Source organism: Mustela nivalis (genome assembly GCF_964662115.1).
Source record: "Mustela nivalis genome assembly, chromosome: 2".
Lineage (NCBI taxonomy): Eukaryota > Metazoa > Chordata > Mammalia > Carnivora > Mustelidae > Mustela > Mustela nivalis.
The window spans coordinates 128132927-128153071 of record NC_139021.1 but is presented as its reverse complement, the minus strand read 5'-3'; the positions used below and the strand labels follow the sequence as shown (position 1 = coordinate 128153071).

Sequence of the window (20145 nt, the reverse complement as noted above, 5' to 3'; positions counted from 1 at the left end):
ATGTTAAACCATGATCAAATCTTCAAAGAGTCTGGAAAAGCTGGGTTACAAAATAAATTGCAATATGAGGCAGGATTTCAGATGTACTTCAACAAAACAATAGGGAAGCTGACATTTTACTTAAAATCAGAAAACCACATTCTATATATAAATAGTGTGTAACCTAATGTATATAAGTGATGATTTAAAGTTTATTTATGTACCCTTTTTACTCCTGCAGTCTCTATTTTCCTAACAAAATACCAGAATTTTTCTAGAGAAGCATAGGCATGTTTGACAGGATATTACAGATTTTATGTATGCAAAAGCATTGAGAGTTAAACAAGCCATCACTCTCCTATGTTTTATTTTATTGACAGAGGTAGGGAAAATAACTACTTGACTTTGGTAAATATTTCTTTGATTGAATGAGAGCACAGACGTATGAACTTCCTTTTAAAATACACATTAGGGGGGTGCCTGGGTGGCTCAGTGGGTTAAGCTTCTGTCTTCAGCTCAGGTCATGATCTCAGGGTCCTGGGATCGAGCCCCACATCGGGCTCTCTGCACAGCAGGGAGCCTGCTTCTCCCATCTCTCTCTGCCTGCTTCTCTGCCTACTTGTGATCTCTGTCTTTAAAAAAAACCAAAAAAACAAAAAAACAAAAACACTACGTTAGGGGCACCTGGGTGGCTCAGTGGGTTAAAGCTTCTGCCTTTGGCTCATGTCATGATCTCAGGGTCCTGGGATTGAGCCCCACATCGGGCTCTCTGCTTAGCAGGGAGCCTGCTTCCCTCTCTCTCTCTCTGCCTGCTTGTGATCTCTGTCTGTCAAATAAATAAAATATTTTAAAAAATTAATAAAATAAAGTACATGTTATACTCACAGAAATGTTAAAGTAAGTACAATGAAATTTTATGAATGAAACAATGGCATATTGAGATTGAGAAGACATAAAATCTCATTTTGCTAGTCATGACTACTATTGCTTTCAGAACCTTTCTCTGCCAAAGATTTTTTGACTGCTCATTTCTAGCTCAGTTTAACCAATGGGAGAGAATTGGTAGACTATTGATAAACAATCATCTACTTTTGGTGTTTAGCTACTTTCACGGTCTCATCTTTTTAATATCCTTTCATGCCAGGAATGAAAACAGTTCATGCTGCTGCTACTAAGTTGAGAATTACCTGGCAATGATCAAGTTCCTGTATTACATTCTGTGTTTGAAATACCTGGAATCGTTTCTATTTTCCTCACTGGACCCTGACCAATATTTTCACTAAAGGACCATGATAAACAGAGCTAGTCTCATGCTGATTTGAGAAATATGGTGTGGTGGTGGTGGTGGTGGTGTGTGTGTGTGTGTGTGTTGGGAGTCACGGTACTTGTCCCTCCACCTTTCATGGTCAAGAAATGTTCTTCTGCTGTTCTTAGGTTTTGTTTCATCAAAATCTCTGAATTGTATAATGTATTATTTGCCAGTTCACCTTAAAAACTTATATAAGACATGGCTTCATTTTGTGCATATGTATGTTTATGTGATGTGTAAAACCCTACCTTAGCACATTATAAATGTTATCACACTTAATTTTAACAACCAACTCTGAAATATATTTTTATTATAATTACACTGAAAGGTAACATGTGGATCTTTTTGCCTTATGATGACTCTAATGTTAGATGAAAATGGACTGCTATAACAACATATAAAAAGATGATCCAGCTTATTCTAGGTATCATTGAATTGATTCCCTGATAAAATAATATTAATGTGAGACCTAATTAGGGAAAGGGAGTCCTCTGATGTAAGGAGAAGTTATTTCTCAACAAATGGGATGGCTTATGAACAGGATTGGAGGTGAGAAAAAAAATGTGTGGCATATTTGGAAATAAAAATATTTTAGTCTAGTTTAGTTTCATTTTATGACTGGGCCACATAATATAAAAGCAAAAAATAAAGTTGAGTAAGCAAAATGAGAGAAGATTACCGAAGGCTTTGTAACTTATAACAAAAAGTTTAGAAAAAAGATAAATTTTAAAATCCAATGCAAACCCAGCAGTGTATTGTAAAACAAATGGATTTGTTTTTAGAGATTAGGTAATGTTTGCCTTATTGTGGGAAATGAATCTGAGAGGAAAAAAAATGCAGAGATAGAGCCCAGAAACATATTGCAGTCGTGCAAGTTAAAGAAGATAACTAGGGTGGTGATGGTAGAGAAGGAAAGATAATTGGATTGGATTGAGGGCTTTGTTAACTGAATAGAGGTGATTGGTGAAGGACGATGATGAGTCAAGGGTGATTTGTAGTTTTTGCTTATGTAGTTGACGGGTTAATATTTCCTTAAGAGCTAAGATAATGAATTTTGAGAATCATATTCATAATTATAAGCAAATTAAATCATAATTGTAGCCTTGGAAGTTCATGAGTGGACTTAGACTGAGAGGGAACAGTGAGGGGAGAGTTTAAAACCCAGATACTTAAGGAACATCTGGGAAAAACATCCTGCACAGGAAAGTTCTACATTGTGCAAACTGAATGGTAAATGGATAAACTAGATGAAACTAGGAAGAAAGTTTGTTTGTTTTTTTAAGATTTTATTTATTTATCTGACAGAGAGAGATCACAAGTAGGCAGAGAAGCAGGCAGAGACAGAAGGGGAAGCAGGCTCTCCACCTAGCAGAGAGCCTGACATGGAGCTCGATCCCAGCACCCTGAAACCATGACCTGAACTGAAGGCAGTGGCTTAACCCACGGAGCCACCTGGGTGCCCCAGGAAGAAATTTTTTAACAAGGATAAACTATTCAGCAGTTTTGATTAAGAACTCATGAAACATAAAGACTAAAATTCATGCTAAAATGAGAAAACTCATTTCTGGATGGAATGTGGTGGCTTAGGAAAAACCAATGGCTCCACCACAAACAACTAGAAAGCCAGATAAGAGACATTTAGAATAAGCACAACATATTTATCATGGCTGTATTTGGATCCTCTAAAGAAAAAGAAGAAAAAAGGAAACAAAACCAATATTCAAGGAAATCATAGCTTAGAATTTCCCCTTACTGAGCAGATTAACTCATGAATTCATGACAACCAGAGATGTAAAAGGAAAAAAAAAAAAAAATCTGGCAACTAGGTACATCACAGTCAAACCACTGATGAAAAAGAAGTCAGTTAATATCTTAAAGGCAACCAGAGAGGAAAGACCTGCTCTTTCTTCAAAGGAAATTTGTGAAAACTTATTAACAGCCTTCTCAAAAGAAATGATGGAATCTTGAAGAAAATGGAATGATCTCTTTAAGGTGAAAGAATATAAGTGCCAGGCTAGAATTCTATAACTAAGAATAATACACTTCAGAAATAAAACTGAAGTAAAGATTCTTTAAAAAAAAAAAAAAACTGATGGTATTTCTCACTATCAGTCCATTTGAAAAAGAAATACTAAGGATAGATTTTTATATAGAAAGAAAATCTTCTAAAATGGAAACATGGAAATGTAAGGGAAAATATACATATGTGAGAAAATTTTTAAAAATCTGGCAGTACAAAAAAATACTATAATTGCTCTATTGGATTTAAAATCTGTTTAGAAGTAAAATTCATTATAACTATATTGTAAAATTGATATGAATAAGAATTAGAATTTTCCATATTATAGTATTACAGAAGAATGATAAAAATAATCTTTATGCATGTATTTTTAAAAGATTTATTTATTTATTTTAGAGAGAGAACAGAGTGTGTGAGCACGGGGCGATGGTGAGTGAGACTGCAAGAGTCCCCAAGCAGACTCCCAGCTCAGTGTGGAGCCCAGTGCAGGGCTCAATCCCACAACCCAGAAATCATGACCTGAGCCAAAACAGGAGTCAGACACTTAACAAACTGAGCCACCCAGGAGCTCCAAAGTAATACTTTATACTAAACCTTAGTAAATCAAAGAATGGTTTAATCTTTAGACTAACCAAAACAAAAGTAGTTAAAATGAATCTATAACTGAGGAGGTACTAGAAAAAGAAAATGGAAGAATATAAAATATTTCATTAGCCCAAAAGAAACAAGAGAGATGAAGATAGATAGTACATAAATATGTCAAACAAAATATGAATAGTAAAATAGTTGTAAACATAACCTGACTTTGTAATTATATTACATAACAGGTAAATGAAAGAACAGGAAAGGACTAAAATGTCCAAACTGGAATAAAGAGAACATCATGCAATACTTGAAAAAGAGACATATTTAAATATAGATAGGAGTGCCTGGGTGATTCATTCAGTTGAGCACCCAACTCCTGATTTCTTTTCAGGTCATGAACTCAGAATTGCCAGATTGAGCTGCACATCAGACTCATGCTCAGCAGGGAGTCTGCATGAGATTCTCTCTCTCTCTCCCCCTTTGCCCCTCACCCTCTCGCTCATGTGCTCCTGGTTTCTCTCTCTATAAAAATAAATAAATAAATCTGGCTTTTCCTTTCTACCGTGAACAACCATAATGTTGAATGAAATATATATCTCTACGATTTTTAAATACTGGACAGTAAGTGTTAGAAGACTGAAAGTCCTGAGAAAAGGAAAAATTATGTGAAATAACTTCATCCAGAATTTCTTCCTGGAGAAAATTTGTGAACAGCAGAAATGTTGCAAGAAAAAAAACCAAAAATGTAACCAAATCAAAATCAAAACAAAACCAATAATCTAGGATTCAAATGTATTTCTATGTATCAGCAATAAAAAATACAGTAACATTTTCAAAATAAATTTTATAGTAACATCAAAAGCAAAATATGAAGGGAGATTCATCATCATATATACAAGATGTTTAAACTAAAAATTATAAACTCTTGTTGAGAGAAACTAAACATTGAAAAATGGAAAGCTATATTATGTTCATAGAAGGAGAATCAATATTTTTGTCATTTCTATCTAGATTAATCAATATATTAAACATAATAGAAATCAATATTCCCACAGGCATTTTTGTAGAATTTATCAAGCTGATTCTATAAGTTATGTAGAAATCCAAATACCTGAGATAGTTGAAACAATTGTTAAAAAGAACACATTTAAATTGCATGTATTTTACTTCAAAACTTAATAATAGGGACGCCTGGGTGGTTCAGTTGGTTGAGTGGCTCTGGTCACGATCTCAGTATCCTGAGATTAAGCCCCACATAGGGCTCTATGCTCAGCCTAGACTCTGCTTGGCCCTTTCCCTCCCCCTCTGCTCCTCTCCCTGCTTCCAAGTTCATGCCCACATTCTCTCCCTTCGTCTCAAATAAATAAGTAAAACATGTATTTTTTAAAAAAATATAAAACTACAGTATTCAAAATAGTATGGTACTGGTATAAACATAGATATGGAAACTAATTGAAAGTCCAGAAATAGACAGAATATATATATATATATATATATATATATATATATATATATATGCTTTATTTAACTTTGACAGTGGTTTTAAGATAACTTAAAAAGAAAATAAAAACATTTTCACTAAATGGTGCTTGAACAATTGGATATCTGTACAAAAAGAAAGAACAGTGCTGTATATTACTCCACAAACAAAAACCAATACAAAGTTGGCCATAAACTTAAATATAAATCTAAAACTCTGAACATCTAGAAGAAAACATAAAAGAAAAAAAAATAAAAGAAAGTTTTGGTAAACTCATTTGGTAGCCAAAAAATTTTCAGTGAGAAAGGAAAATCATTAAATAAAGAATAAAATAAGTTGATAAATTCCACTACATCACATTTTAAAACTTGAGCTTTTTGAAAGACCGTTAAGAAAGGGAAAGAAAAATAACAAGCTGCGAGAAAATATTTGTAATATGAATATTTGACAAAGCACTTGTATACAGAATATATAAATAACACTAAAACTGAATAGAAAGATAGTCCAAACATGAGGCAAAATATTTAACAGATATTTCATTAAAGAAGATATGTGAATGTTCATTTAAGTACACTAACATATCCTCAATATAATTAATAATCAGAGAAAAGCAACTAGATTACACATGACATTGTACTTTATACTGATTAGAGTGTGAAAAATATAGATAGAAAATATCAAATATGGCCAAGGGCATTGAGAATTGTAGCTCTCATATCATTGCTGGTGGAAATTTAAAATAAGAAAATAACTTTGGTGAACAGTTTTATTTCTTAAGTTAAACATACACTTAAAATACAACACAGCAGTTTTATTTCTAGATATTTTCCCAGAGAAATAAAAACTTATGCTGTGAAGTAGTTGTGCAAGTCAACAGGTTAATGGATTGAAAGTTGTGGTATATGTATAAAATTTAAAACTCCTCAACAATAAAGAGAATAAACTACTAGTACATATAGTATGGTAATATGGTAAATATAAATAATGCTGAAAGATACAAAACGAAAAATGGACATAATCTAGATGTCCACTTATATGCAACCCTAGAAAATTTACATCTAATCTATAGTGATATAAAGCAGATCAGTGGCTACCTGATAGCTAAGATAGGAATTCTGGGTTTGGTTGATAAGAGGCTAGTGGAAGTTAGCTGGCATAATACAACATTGATTTAACAATACTACGATTCACATTCCTTTCTTGTGTACTTGACATATACCAAATTTAACCATATGTTGCGTCATAAAGAAAGCCTAAACAAATACCAAATTTTTGAAGCCATTCAGTTTGTTCTCCATTTATAGTAGTATTTTAGGGTAGGAATCAATAACAACAACAACAACAACAACAAAAGAAATCCTCCCTTTCTAGAAAATTTTAAAAAGTAATAAAAATAAATACGTTGTCCATGAGGTAACTAAGAAATAAATGATAAAATATGAAAAACATTCTCTCTGACGTAGAAGATACATGAAAAATGCCTGGTATCACCACTTCTGCACTGATAGTTCTACTTAGTGCAATAATGCAAAAGATAAAAAAGACAAAACTAATAAAAAAGAAACAGAATTGTTATTATTCATAGATTACATGCTTGAATACAGGAAAATCCAAAAACAATCCAGAAAAATGTGTAAGAAGAATTAAGTGAATTTTGCACTATCTTGAGATGCAGGATAAACATAAGAGAATATATTCAGCTTCATTAGTTACCAATGAAATGCCACTTAAAATCTCGACTATAAACCTGCCAAAATTGTTAAAGTGAAAATTATGAAGAAAAAGTGTTGGTGAAGATATGCAGCAATTGGAACTATCATTTTTTGCTGGTAGAAGTATAAATTTTCAGGATCACTTCCAATTTTTATGTGGAAATAGCCAATAAAATGGAATATGTGCATTTTTATGACTCTGGATTGCACTTTCAGGTACATACACAATAAAATTTCATGTATTTGTTCACCAAAATACATGTAACAGAATATTCATAAATTGCTATTCATAATAGCCCTAAAGCACTTTAAAGTCCATCAACAGTAGAATGGTAAATAAACTATGATTTTTTTACATTGGGGATGTTTTTTCAGAATGAGAATTAGGTGATCTCATAAATGAAATTTGATTGAAAGAAACTAGATGCTTAAGATTATATATTGAATTATTTAATATGAATGTTAAATAATTCAATATACATGTTATATTAGATAATGTTGAATATTACATATTTTATATTTAAATGTAAAGTTTTATATTTACATATATTTATGTTATATATATTAATTATGCACTATATCATTTTTAATACATATGTCAATATCAATGTTATATATAAGTACATTTACACATATACTATATAATCCATGTAATACACAATACATTTAATTATGCATAATATTAAATATATATTATATATTTAATAATACATGATATCAATGTCTATTAGAAAAAAGAAAAATTACATATGTGAAAATAAGAAATTGCTTGAGAACTGAGGAAAATACTGTCAGGGAATATAGCAAACCTTTTAACAAATCTGGTTGTGTTTTAAAGTAGGATTTTATGAACATTCAAATATTACATGAAAATGTCAATAAAAAGGAATATCATAAAGATGCAGTAGTATAAAAGAATTACTAATTGTGCACAGTCCCCAAGAAGGCAGGGAAAATAAAACCTAGAGCTCAGTTCGTAGCCCTGATTATAGACAGAACAAGAGATAGCACTTTCATTTTAGTGGAACTGGCTAAGAATAAATGTTAGATTAAGTGGGGTTCATTTTGCCGCTTCTATTTTTGTTTCTAATTTGTTGTTGCTATTGTTTATTTCCTTGCTTTTTTGTTTTATATTTATTTTAGGTGAAATATTCTGCAGAACAGGTGAGAATACGAAGTGCTAGAAATGTGATGAAAGTAGAAATTTGAAAGAGTGTTTGGGTGGGGTGAGTGCAGTAACAGCTAGCTGAAGACACAACACAGCACTGTCTGTCAGCTTTGGGCTGGCGTCTGTCCATTTAATTGGAAACCAATTTACCCAGTGAAGGAATTCTCTAAAGGTGGGAGAAAGTCACTGATGATCAGCGCTAGGGCCATAAGCAGTTCTCTTTTACTAAATGTTTGTAGCAGAGGCAAATGAAACAAGGACTGTTGGCTGTTACTAATAGAGGGGTTAAAATGGTAGGCAGATGATCAAAAGAGATCTGAAAAACAGTAGGGATCTATGCACTGGAAATCCCTGCATGGATTGGAAAACTATGCCATTTGGATTTTTAGCTTCACAGAACCTACTTTTTCCTTGCGTTTCTCATGCAAGGGATGAGTGTAGGGTATAAGACTAATGCTGGTGCTCCTTTGCACTCAGTCCAGAGGTCTCACAGCCATCATCAAGATGTCATGATGAATACAGACAATAGATGTCTATGGAGAGGATAGACCTCAGTGCCCTGTCTGATGTTGGAGAGAAGAGAAACCACAGATTGGAACATGGATGTTGAGACAGGCTTGCCAAACCCTGCCCCTGCCTGCAAGCTCTACTACTCAGGAAAGAATATACTAATTTTTCTGAATTTGTGTAACTAGTGCCTGGGCTTTAATGGTTATAGAAAATTAGTTCTTCAGTGAAGTGTTCACCTTTAAGTCAACATGGTTAAAAGATAGCTAAGGAGAACTCATTAATGGTACCCACCATGGTTTTAGAACAGGTCTTTTCAAACAGAACGAAAAGGCATTCTGCGTAGCCACCTGAACTGGTGTTATTCTGTTTGTGATTATTTCCTTTTAAGATGATGCAAAATATTTTCAGCCTAGAGTATGTGCTTCAGAAAAAAATTAGCCTTGAAAATTCTTTTTGACAGGGCAATATTACAAATGAATAAATGTCATATTTCATTTTGTGTCTGGCTGTCTCAGTGGTGTTAAATTTCTTTAGTTATTCCATGCATTGATTTTCCCCCCTTTCTACTTAAGTTTTCCTTTTCTGTTGTCATGTTCTAATGGAGAGTTGGCAAGAGATGAATTTACTATGTGAATCCTACCAGTGGTCCTTTGGAAAAACTCTTCATATTTAAAGTGGGGCCACCTTCTCAATTTAATTATAAGCTTGACAATTTCAATTTGGATATGTAACTCCATTTTGACTAGCCTTAACAAAGTCTCTAATTTGATTTTCTCGTTAAGCCAGCCTGGCTGTTTAACATTTTTTAATGCATCTGAAAAGGGAAAATGCTTTCAATACCGGCCATTCTTCTAAAAACCTGTTCAGAAACAAAAGAATATGTTAACCAAGTATTGGGATAAAATCAGCTCCTCAAGAGAGGTTCAGAATTGATAATAGAAACATATTGAATTAGATGATGGATTTTTGCTGACAAATATATATTTAAGCATTTCCAGTGGTGAGCAGCTACTTCTGTTAGGTCAATCTACAGATGAAAATGACACCTGTAAGTTAGAAAGACTATAAAAATCTGAAAGTTTTTTAAGAAATATTTATGCTGTTGTTGTCTACCAACACACAGACACAGAGTCCTTTCATGTTACCTATGTTAACTTATTTCTAAATAATTTAATGGAAAAAATTAATTAAGCATTAAATAGATAATGCTTGGATAGGGAACCAAACCCTGGTTTCTTTCTTTCTTTCTTTCTTTTTTTCTTTCTTTCTTTCTTTCTTTCTTTCTTCCTTCCTTCCTTCCTTCCTTCCTTCCTTCCTTCCTTCCTTCCTTTCTTTCTTTCTTTCTTTCTCTCTTTCTTCTTTTTTTTATCATTTTTAAAACATCATGGTAAGTTTACTCTTTAATTCCCATCCTCTATTTCCCACATCCCCCATCTGTCTCTCCTCTGGTAACCATCAGCTTGTTTTCTACAGTTAAGAGTCTGTTTCTTAGTTTGTCTCTCTCTTTCTTTTTTCCTTTATTTATTTGTTTTGTTCTTAAGTTCCACACATGAGTGAAATCATATGGTATATTTCTTTCTTGGACTGAATTATTTCACCCAACATTATACTCTTTAGTTCCATCCATGTTGTTGCAAATGTCAACATTTCATTCCTTTTTATGGCCAAATAATATTTGTGTGCGTGTGTGTGTGTGTGTGTGTGTGTGTGTACACATACATATCACATCTTCTTTATCCACTCATCTCTCAGTGGATACTTGGGCTACTTCCATATCTTGGCGATTCTAAATAAGGCTGCAATAAACATAGAGAGGCAGGTATCCCTTTGAATTAGCGTTTTTTTGTATTTTGGGGGTAATTACCCAGTAGTGTGATACCTGGATCATAGGATAGTTTTACTTTTTTGAGGAAACTCCATACTCTTTTCTACAGTGACTGCACCAGTTTGTATTACCACCAACAATGTAAGAGGGTTCCTTTTTCTCCACATCCTCACTAATACTTGTTTCTTATGTTGCTGCTTTTAGCCGTTCTGACAAGTGTAAGGTGATAGCTCATTGTAGTTTTGATTGTCCTGTTGATAAATGATGTTGAGCATCTTTTCATTGTCTGTTGGCCATCTGTATATCTTTGGAGAAATGTCTGTTCATATCTTCTGGCCATTTTTAAATTAGATTATTTGCTTTTGGGGTATTGAGCTGTATCAGTTCTTTCCCAATACTAGTTTCTATTGTAAGCCAAAGTAAACAAATTAATTTTGTTTGAGAATCAGAGAAAATTTGGGTTGTATTTAAATTATGACACATCTTAAAGATGAAATAATGTTATGCAGTTCTATGTCCTAGAATCTATAATACGGTTTGTTTATTTTTTTTTCTTTGTCTTATTAAGATCTACATTTTAAAATTAAAAGTTTTGTTATAAAATAGTATTAATCTAAAGGTTTTTAAGTTGTTTGGAGCTTATAAGAATGACAGTTTCTATTTGCTATTTAAAAAAAAAAATCTCTTTAAAAAGTGATGGAATATAAACATTATCAAATCACCATCCTAACAAAATACCTTGGCAAGTAAGATAACTTCCTTTTTTTTAGTACTAGTATACATTACAAAAATTCTATAACCTTCCCCAAATCCATTATTAGGTAGTTAATTTTTAATTTTAGACATTATATTAATGTTACTGCAAGTTCTCCAACTACTCATACCTGAAAATAAACACTCATTGAAAGTGACATCTTACTGAAAAGCAGGGTATATAATGGGTAAGAGCACCAGGTACTTGCACAAGACTGCCTTGGCTCAGATTCCAGCTCTACCATTTAACAGCTGTATTGCCTTGAGCAAGCTACCAAACCTTCCAATTCCTTTGTTTCCTCATCCATAAAATGGATAGTAGTAGTACTTACCGCATAGGGTTACTGTGAGTAAATATATGTCAACTACTTAAAACAGGGCCAATACACAGGAAGCACACAATAGATATTATCAATTGTTATAAGTTATTATTATAATTGGAGCCAAACTCCACACATTTGCCTTTCAAGTACTGTGTTGTGCAGGTGCAACATCAACAAGGGGTCTTTAAGCTTAGGTAAACATTGAGACTCACAAGAATTTCATTGTCTACACTTGGCACCATTTTACCCAGGACGTTTTAGGAAAAGAAATACATCTTTTCAGGCAACAACAGGTTTTTCCCTCCACAGGAGTTCCAGTAGCAGTAGCTTTCATGGCAGCTCACACAGGGGTTGGGGAGGATGATTTCCCCAGGTGATAGCCCAGGTGCAAGGGGATGAGATCCACATCAATGGGAGTGAGTTTCACTTCCTGAGCATCCTCATATAAAATACATATCTGATAATATGGAGAGTTAGAATAGTATAGTACAAGGCATTCTGGTGTCTGACATAATGTAGATGAGAAACTTAGAAAATTAAAAGAAGGAATAATTACCTCATCTTTTTATTACTCTTGGCTATCGGTATCACAGTAGGATTTTGAGAAGGGTTTACCAGCAGGAGTTCCGCCTTGTAGTTATGGAGGACTACATTACAGGTATTTAACACTGGGTTTTGTAAAAAAAATCCATACTTTTTGTGTATAGTGGTCACATATGGACAAAAAGTTGATATTTTATGAGGAAAAAGAAAATATCTTTATTGCTTTTGAACTACTGCTTTTCCATAGCAAAACATTATAGACATATCTCTAAGTAGGATTGAACCTTTTGTCTGAGAACGTTTTTAGAATTGGACAAATTTGTACTGTAGCCTGGAATCACAGAATACATACTACAAAGCACAGCAAAGACACTAAAATAAACTAAACTAAGATTCCTATAAAATAGGACTCTATTTAGATTGTCATAATTTGGAATGTTTGCAAGATATATCTTACAGTTAGGGTAAGAGCCAATTTACCAAATGGTCGTCCTCTATTTATTTAGATTTTCAAAAAAGTGAGGCAGAGCTCACTAATTTATGTTTAGACATAGACAATATTGAGAAATTTACTGTAACATTAGTAGACCACTAAGCACAATTTTTTAAAAGATTTTATTTATTTATTTGACAGACAGAGATCACAAGTAGGTGGAGAAACAGGCAGAGAGAGAGGGGGAAGCAGGCTCCCCACTGAGCAGAGAGCTGGATGCAGGGCTAGATCCCAGGACCCTGGGATCATGACCTGAGCCGAAGGCAGAGGCTTTAACCCACTGAGCCACCCAGGTGCCCCAAGCACAGTTATTTTAAAGCTACACCAGAGTTGTGAGAATAAGAACAAGTCACCAGCATAGGAAGAGTGGCTATTTTCCTATTTACTGTTGAAAGAGAACAGACTTCCAATTTCAATCAGAACCCTTTCTTTTAGGTCAAAATTTTCTTTTAAGAGTTATTTAAAACTTTGTCCATTATTATGGAAAAGGGGGTGGCTAGAAAACTTGAATGCACATATATACATATAATCCTTAAGAGGTTTGAGGTCTTAGAAGCCATTTTTGATCTTGGTTGATACTCTGACCAAGAACACTTCATCTAGGTCACAGAGGAAAGTTACCAGATGTTAGGGGAAAGTTGCTCCTTCTATGGTACACATTTTAAGTTGCATTCGCCTAAAAGAATATTCAGTTAATGAAAGTGATTCATGATGGTATGAGAATTTTTGGACCTGAGTTTTATAGTCTGGTTGGTTTCCTGTACTAAGCCTTTAGAGTATAATAACATTCTTGTCTCTCACGATGCATTTGTGAAATTCAGAAAACTTTGTTCAATAGTTTGAACACGGAAACTCTAAAGTGATGCACTGTCTAGCTCAAATTTGACTTTGTTTTCACAAAGAAAGTTCTATTGAATGCTTCCCTGGAAGAATTTTTTATCAAAGTGGACCTGGATAAGAGGACTTATAAAAAAAATTTTGCAGACAAGGAAATCGTGCAGTTATTTTCCATGAGTAGGCTTGCACCACTGCTTGACCTTGAACAGGATATCCTACAATTTGTTAGGCTTGTCTCTGTACCTTGCTTGTGAGGCCAGTGATTGGGCTAATAGCAGAGTGATGCATCTTAGCACACACAGCTCTTAGACTTCAAAGATCCGTATAGAATGCCTGACAAGCTTTCCTCATGAAATGGCAGCATTCTTGTAGCAATTGTCCTAATTTGTCTACAAAACTAGTCTTCACACTCTCCCAGGGGCATAATTGGTCCTATGGTTTTTCTGGGTTACCCAGAGGAGAAGTTTACTACAACCATTTAGAATTTTAAAATAAAAGGCTTTGTCAGAGGTGGCGTAAGAGATCACAATGGCACAGATAGGGCTTTGTTGATTCAATGAAGAAAGAAGACAAACCAGTATCTACATTTTTTTTTTAAGATTTTATTTATTTATTTGACAGACAGAGATCACAGCAGGCAGACAGGCAGGCAGAGAGAGGGAGAGGAGGAAGCAGGCTCCCCGCAGAGCAGAGAGCCTGATGCGGTACTCGATCCCAGGACCCTGAGATCATGACCTGAGCTGAAGGCAGCGGCTTAACCCACTGAGCCACCCAGGCACCCCCAGTATCTACATTTTAAGGCATGTAGATAAGATTACAAAGTCAAAAAGAGGAGACATGCATGTAAGAAGACAAGAAGCTAGAGAAGCCAAAGCCACTAATCAAATTCTGAATGATAGCAGGTCTCTAGAATGTTCTATGAAAGAAAGTCTTGATGTTAGCACAGAGCCCTTGGAGTAAATCAGATATATTCATGTTTGAGAGGGAAATCTTCCAAGGGTCCTCAATACTATTCATGTTAATTCATCATTTAGAAAAATTTTCTTCTCCTTATGGTGAGATTAGGAACTACTTTCAGAATCTTAACTGGCTCCCAGGGGTTTTGAATAAAAATTGTTAATTATTAAAGGACAGATTTCAGCCTCTAATCTGTCCATAGAAGAACATTAATAATGAAGTGCTTTATTCTATTCAAAGTCTAGTTTTGTTCTTTAAAGCTGTGTACAGATTCAGAAGCTCTAAGTATCCTCTGAAATACGTGTCAGTGTTTCATGAAATCCTGTTTAATGTTTGCAGAGTATTTGTCATTCCTGCCACACACACAGATTTTTACATTTCTGGCTTCAGTAAGTAAAACGACTTGAAGAGGTATAGTTGCCTAGTACTACTGCCTTTCCATTTACATATTTTTTGGTGTTACCTTTTCAAGAATTTCAAGCTTGGCATATAATGGAGCTAATTAAATTCTCTTCCTAGGAAGCAGCCAGCTAGACCACTGCCCCAGGCACATAACCTCAGCTTACTACTTTCCTTCGCTCATTTATTCTGTATGTGAGATGAGACTCCTTGAGCTGCAAAGGTAGAGTACTCAGGCCACGCAGCTGCTGATGGATTTTAGCAACACAGAGCCAGTGTTTGAGTCTCAGCCCTGACAGCACACATCACAGAGAGGTGACAGTGGAGGCACAGCTTCCTGTGTGAGTTGGCTGGGGATGACAATCTGCCAAACTAAAATAATGGCAGAAGCATTAGTTGTAAAAAATGAGCCAACTCAGCTTAGCTCTACAGTGTTTTGCAAAATTCTAGGAATATCACTCCATTTCTCCCTGAGATTATTTTTGTGAACAATCCAGAAGACAACAATTAAAAACAAAATCATGTGGGAAACCATTTGTTTTAGTACTTTCATTAGTGCATCTTTATAATTAGACATTTGTCAGTCTTCCTAAGAAACAAAGGAAATGTATTTGATAACAATCAGCTATTTGGCAATCACTATACTAGGTCCTTGACACACATTATTTAACATTAATTAGTATTTTTTCTACTAAATATTTTAAGAAACTAGGATGAAAGTGGTTAAATGATTTGCCGAAATTCTAAGGCAGGTCTGGAATTTAAACTCAACTTTATTTGATTGAAAAGACTTGGCTTTATCTACTTTAATACACTGCATGATAGGTTTGAAAGTTCTGTGTTTTAAAAGACACTTTTCGGTGAAAATATTTGGGAAAATTTGGTTAATGGACGTTAATGGTATACATGCATGTGTACACCTGTATGTGCTGTAGAAGAACATTAATAATGTTCTGAAACTATAAATTTCCTAGAAGGAAGGTTTTCAGTTGCTGTTTTTATAAAGCAAATTACACATATAATTGCTTTTCTTGAGGATTACCATCTTTTATAAAAAGGGCTCAGAATTACCTTTGCATATAGGGAGATTTATTACAAAGAAAACAGTGACCATCTAGATCTGGACCTTACAATATTATATAGAAGTTATAGCATCCATTTAATTGAAAACCAAGGATGGAAATTAATCTTTTTAAAATATCTCATCATAGTAACCGTTAGGCTTCATCAGGCTTTGGTTATATAATCCTACTATATATTCATATCAAAAATAATAAATATTACTCTATTTTTTTAAAAAAGAGAATATGAATATATTTATATATCAGATAAATAAACGATAAATTTAGGCGGATGGATTAATGTAGATAATTTACACAGATACATAAAATAGGGATTAACTCATTTCTGGGGTGAAAACAAAGTGGAACATTTCAGTTTCTATAACATTAAATCTCTTTAAATTTCTGATTGCATTCTTGAATAATAGGTCTTTTTTCCTCCTTCAGTTGGACAGCGTCACCTCCCTGATCCAAGCAGCCAAAAATTTAATGAATGCTGTGGTGCAAACAGTGAAAATGTCTTACATTGCCTCAACGAAGATCATCCGAATTCAGAGTCCTGCTGGGCCCCGGCACCCAGTTGTGATGTGGAGAATGAAGGCTCCTGCAAAAAAGCCCTTGATTAAAAGAGAGAAGCCAGAGGAGACTTGTGCAGCTGTCAGACGAGGCTCAGCAAAGAAAAAAATCCACCCAGTGCAAGTCATGAGTGAATTTAGAGGACGGCATGTCTACTAAACCCACAATTCTATACTAGTGCCTATATTATAAAGTCCTGGTGAAACACAGTGTTTTAATTTTACACTTAATTAATTCTGTAAGTTCACTAACTTTTAGAATTTAATGCACAATTAACATGAAACATTGGAGGCAACATATATTTGGGATCATGTCATTGTCATCTCTGTCTGGCCAGCACCTAGTAAGTACACAATACATGCTTGCTGAATGAATGAACATTTTAGGTGTCATCCAGCTTTTCCTGTCACAGGCAGCATCTTACATTTGCTACCAAATGAACACTGGAGACTCAAATGAGTCCTAGTCTTCTGTAAAAGCTTAAGTACACTCACCTTATCATTTTGAATTAAAACATTGACATGAGCTCTTGACTTGGTTTTCAATGAAAGTGGAAGACTTCTTAAAGTATTTTCCCATTTAATCTCTATATTTTCTTTACCTGGCCTAACCTGACAGACACGTGTGATTCTCTTGATATCTAGAGATAATTTTTTTTTCAATCTCGAGATATCTGTATCTATTGCCAATTGATTAGGTTAACATCAGAAACTAACTAAGCTCAGCAGTCAAGTTCAGCCTTGATGATTAATGACGCATTTTTTTTTAACATTATAAAGATTACTGTGAGTTTTGATGCCACAAATGTACTTTCAGGTCTCCATAGTATTGAGCAGTTTTGTATATTGAGGGTTAGGTTTAAATGAGTCCATCAGATACCATATATGGAAGGAAGAGTTATGACCCATTGGGGAAATGGAACACCTAACTATATTCTTGAGTAAGTTATGATAACAGAAGTAGAAGGAGTACTGTGTGACTCTAAAAATCTATTTGTATTAGCTTGTAATTGTAATTAAAAGGAAGAGGCCAGTTTGAAAAACCTTTTGGTGTTGCGTAAAATATAACTGCATGAAATGTATCATTGAACTAGGAAGTAGAGTTAATGGGAATGGAGCTGGAGTGATTTTAATAACATTTAAAATAAAAGTCATTGGGGTCATTTTATAACTCCAGTCACTGCGCTCATACTTAATTAAGTTCATGAAGGACTTCATGATAATCTTAGGGTCTAGTGCATTGCCCATCCCTTCCTCATCCTTTCTCTCTCTCTCTCTCTCTCTTTCTTTCTCTTTCCCTGACTTGCCCTTCCCTCTTTGGAAGAGTTAAGTTTCATTTTTTCTCACACGAGATTACGAACATGCATTCCCTATTCTACTTTATCGAAATTATATTGTAATTGTAACTTCACTTCATACAACATTGCATTAATGAGTTATCTCAACAACTATGCCATCTTAGTATGATGAAGTAAAATTCAAACATTCAATATCAGTTGATACCAGGAGGACCGGTTTGGGTAAAAGAATGTGTGAAACATAAGAAAGCTTCAAGTTAAGAATATGATAATGTATGGATGGTACTTTAAGCAAAATTGTATGGGGAAAGGATTTATTTAATAGATAATTATCAATTATGTGGAAAGTGCTAACTTTTTATTGTAATGAATTATTTTATTCTTCCAAAAAGCTGAGTTGCCTTGGCTCAGCATATAAACTTCCTAGGAGGTGAAAGCCATAGGTCTTCCTTGCCTTCCACTCAGCACTGGCACACAGTCATTATTCAGGACACAGTCCACTCCCTAAAAGAGAAAGTAGAGCAGAAAGGAATTAGGGAATCCAGATATTTCTATTTTCCAGAACTATCTAGAGAATAAAAAACAAAAAAGGGAGTTCCTTTTGTTGAAATGCTACTGTGATTTTCTTCCAAGAGTGGATATTACAAGAGTGACATCTATGACCATACTTATCTCAGATAAAAGTGTGAATTTATAATTTAGTTGAGAAAATAGACTTTAAAAAATCACTAAACGACTAGCTGTATATCTTAGTTCCCAAAGGCACAAGCTCAAGAATCATAAGTCTCATTTAGAAAAACTAATGTCTATTTGATCCTATGTTAGCTTTCCACAGGCTGGAGTTCAGAATGCAGGACTGATGCCAAAAGAACAGATATACCTTGAAAAATTATACAATTACCAAATAATCTCTTTATCTTAAAAAAATGATCCTTTACTCAAAATGAGCTATAAACAAGGTCTCTTCTTCAAAGTAGGTAGATTTCCAGAATAGCTCAAAGCAAATAACTGTAAGTTAAAAAAAAAAACTTAATTAAAAATACAACTTGGGGGCACCTGGGTGGCTCAGAGGGTTAAAGCCTCTGCTTTCAGCTTGGGTCATGATCCCAGGGTCCTGGGATCAAGCCCCACATGGGGGGGGGAGTCTCTGCTCAGCAGGGATCCTGCTTCCCCCTCTCTCTCTGCCTGTCTCTCTGCCTACTTGTGATCTCTCTCCTTTCGTCAAATAAATAAATAAAATCTTAAATATATATATATATATATACAACTTGGAGGGGTGCCTGGGTGGCTCAGTGGGTTAAAGCCTCTGCCTTCAGCTTGGGTCATGATCCCAGGGTCCTGGGATCAAGCCCCGCATCAGGCTCTCTGCTTTGCTGGGAGTCTGCCTCCCCGTCTCTCTCTGCCTGCCTCTCTGCCTGTTTGTTATCTCTGTCTGTCAAATAAATAAAATCTTAAAAAAAAAAATACAACTTGGAGAATGTTCCCCCAGGAGTATAGTCCACTGTGTAGTAATCAAATATGTGATAAGAATAAGATGCATAGAGCTGAGAATGATATCTGTCCACCTGAGTGAATTTCTCAGTGGGCATCATTTCGAGACTTACTTTGATTCAAGCCCACTAATAAGGGCTTATGCATGAGAAAAACTAGCAGCAAATACAATAACAGATGTTTGTGCTATAAAGCATAGTTAAATGAACCTAATCAGGAAATGTGAATGTACTATGTATATTTATATTTAAACCCTTCTTCTGTGGGGGAACAGCAGACACTTCTAAAGGAGAGTGACGGATTTGTGGCCCATCCATGCACATCTTGAAACCGCATCAAAAAGATTGGTCCTTCTTCTGATGATACATTTGCTTTTACCTGCTAATCAAGATTCTTTTTTTTTTTAGCAAAGTCAATTTATGCTAATTTATGTAGAGAAAAAAGAATCCTTGAGAGGGAGGAGAGGGTTTATACCACCTACAAGGATAGTTCTAGTCTTAGTCACCAGCATTGTAGCCAAACAACAGGCTGAAATAAGAATGATAACTTAAAAAATATCCATGAAATCATAATCCAGTAAAGATTTTTTTAATTAGAAAAAACTGGAAGGTCTTTTTTAATCAAACAAGAAGAATGAGAAATATTAATATTTCTCTTTTCCTTATCACAGGTAGGAATCATTGGATTAAAATATGTGTTGCTTATGGAGTTTCTGAGTACAACTCAATGAATGAGTCAGGAAAAGAATTCAAACCCTAAATTTATTTTCTTTTTCTTTTATATTTTATTTATTTATTTATTTATTTGCCAGAGAGACAGAGAGAAAG

At 34.4% G+C, this 20145-nt stretch overlaps 1 protein-coding gene across 3 annotated transcripts in view; it reads left to right on the top strand.

The window, feature by feature from the left end:
- The window catches only part of CTNNA3 (catenin alpha 3), a 1840263-nt gene extending 1823208 nt beyond the window's left edge, over positions 1-17055 (top strand). For all 3 annotated transcript variants that reach the window (XM_082714750.1, XM_082714748.1, XM_082714749.1), the window contains exon 18: positions 16402-17055. In XM_082714750.1, coding sequence (XP_082570876.1) covers positions 16402-16689 — 288 coding nt within the window. In that variant the 3' untranslated portion in view covers positions 16690-17055. The remainder of the gene's footprint in view (positions 1-16401) is intronic.
- The last annotated feature ends 3090 nt before the right edge of the window (positions 17056-20145 follow it).